Source organism: Meleagris gallopavo, unplaced genomic scaffold (assembly GCF_000146605.3).
Source record: "Meleagris gallopavo isolate NT-WF06-2002-E0010 breed Aviagen turkey brand Nicholas breeding stock unplaced genomic scaffold, Turkey_5.1 ChrUn_random_7180001957486, whole genome shotgun sequence".
In the NCBI taxonomy this organism is placed as follows: Eukaryota; Metazoa; Chordata; class Aves; order Galliformes; family Phasianidae; genus Meleagris; species Meleagris gallopavo.
The window spans coordinates 24,019-25,277 of NW_011217666.1; the positions used below are offsets into that span (position 1 = coordinate 24,019).

General features: G+C 54.2%; 1 gene segment (V, D, J or C); it reads left to right on the forward strand.

The window, feature by feature from the left end:
• Positions 1–17: 17 nt before the first annotated feature.
• Positions 18–1,253, forward strand: LOC104917207. The segment is given in 1 exon segment: positions 18–1,253. A coding segment is annotated over 1 exon segment (513 nt).
• Positions 1,254–1,259: the final 6 nt, after the last annotated feature.

Below are 1,259 nucleotides of genomic sequence, written 5' to 3' on the forward strand. Positions count from 1 at the left end.
GCCGCCGGCGGGGCCGCACTGCGGGGTCAACGGGGGGCCGGGGCCGCTCTCGCTTCTGTCCTTTTGGCTTCTTTCCGACCTCGTGCACCTCTCTGCTCCTTTATGAAATTTCTGTGGAAGAGAATGGATATTCTCAGTTTGCTTCTTGTTTTCTTCTCGGCAGTGGCTGTGAGCAGAGCCCAGGTGCAGCAGGAGACGGCGGCAGAGACCAGCGAGGGCACCGGCATCAACATCACCTGCTCACTCCCCGATATACTGTCCAATGACTACATCCACTGGTACCGTCAGCTCCCGGGCCGAGGACCCGCATTCCTCGTCAGTGCCTTGAAGGGCTCCAAGGAGGTTCCGGACCCGGAGGGCCGGCTGTGGGTGTCGGCAGACCGCCGCTCCAGCGCCCTGTGGCTCGCCCGGCCCCGGCTCGGCGACGCGGCCGTGTATTACTGCGCGTTGGTAGCACGGGGAGACGAGTCGGGGCTGCGGCCGGGCACGAACCGCTTAGGGCGGGGCGGGGGCGCAGTGCTGCCTGCATGGCCGCCAAACTCCATCCTGACCCGGGTGCACCTCCCTGAGTTCTCGACAGAAATGAGCACTGCACCCATAGCAGCCACTCACTGAGGCCAATGTCAATCAGGCACACCTGTGTCTGAGGTAGGTAGGCTGGCATAACTGACAACACAAGCTGTGTTTGACAACTGAAGGTCATCCGCACAGTCCTATTCCATCTCCTACTCTCTTCTCCATCCCAGGGCAGTACATATGAGAGCAAGAGGAGCCCTGTTTCTTAGAGCCTGCAGGATGCTTTGTTCATATGGCCCTCCACACAGTTAAAGCTTTTCCTGTGAGTGCTACAGAGGCTGTGTTCTCTTTGGGGGCAGTTGTTGCCATAAACGCTCTTCTTCAACTGCAGATGCAAAGCTGAAGAGAGGAGTCTCTACAGTGTGTTACAACCTCTCATTCTTCTGGGAATGGAGAAGGATCTCCATAAACATTCATCTTACACACTCGAGAAGCAAAGCCATTCTCTTTGTAGCTCTGGAGGCCGTGCACGGTGCAAGAAATATCAAAGACTTACATTAAGATGCAGACATTTTTTAATGAATGTTTAAATAAGAAAATGAGATCACTCAGAGCACTCAGGTTTGACAGTACAGGATTCGCATGATCCCATGTTTGATTTCACTCAGGGCACGTGCCTTATTTTCTATCAGAGTATGGACTAGTTCTGAGAAATCTCACATCTAGAGGTTAACAAGAAAAAA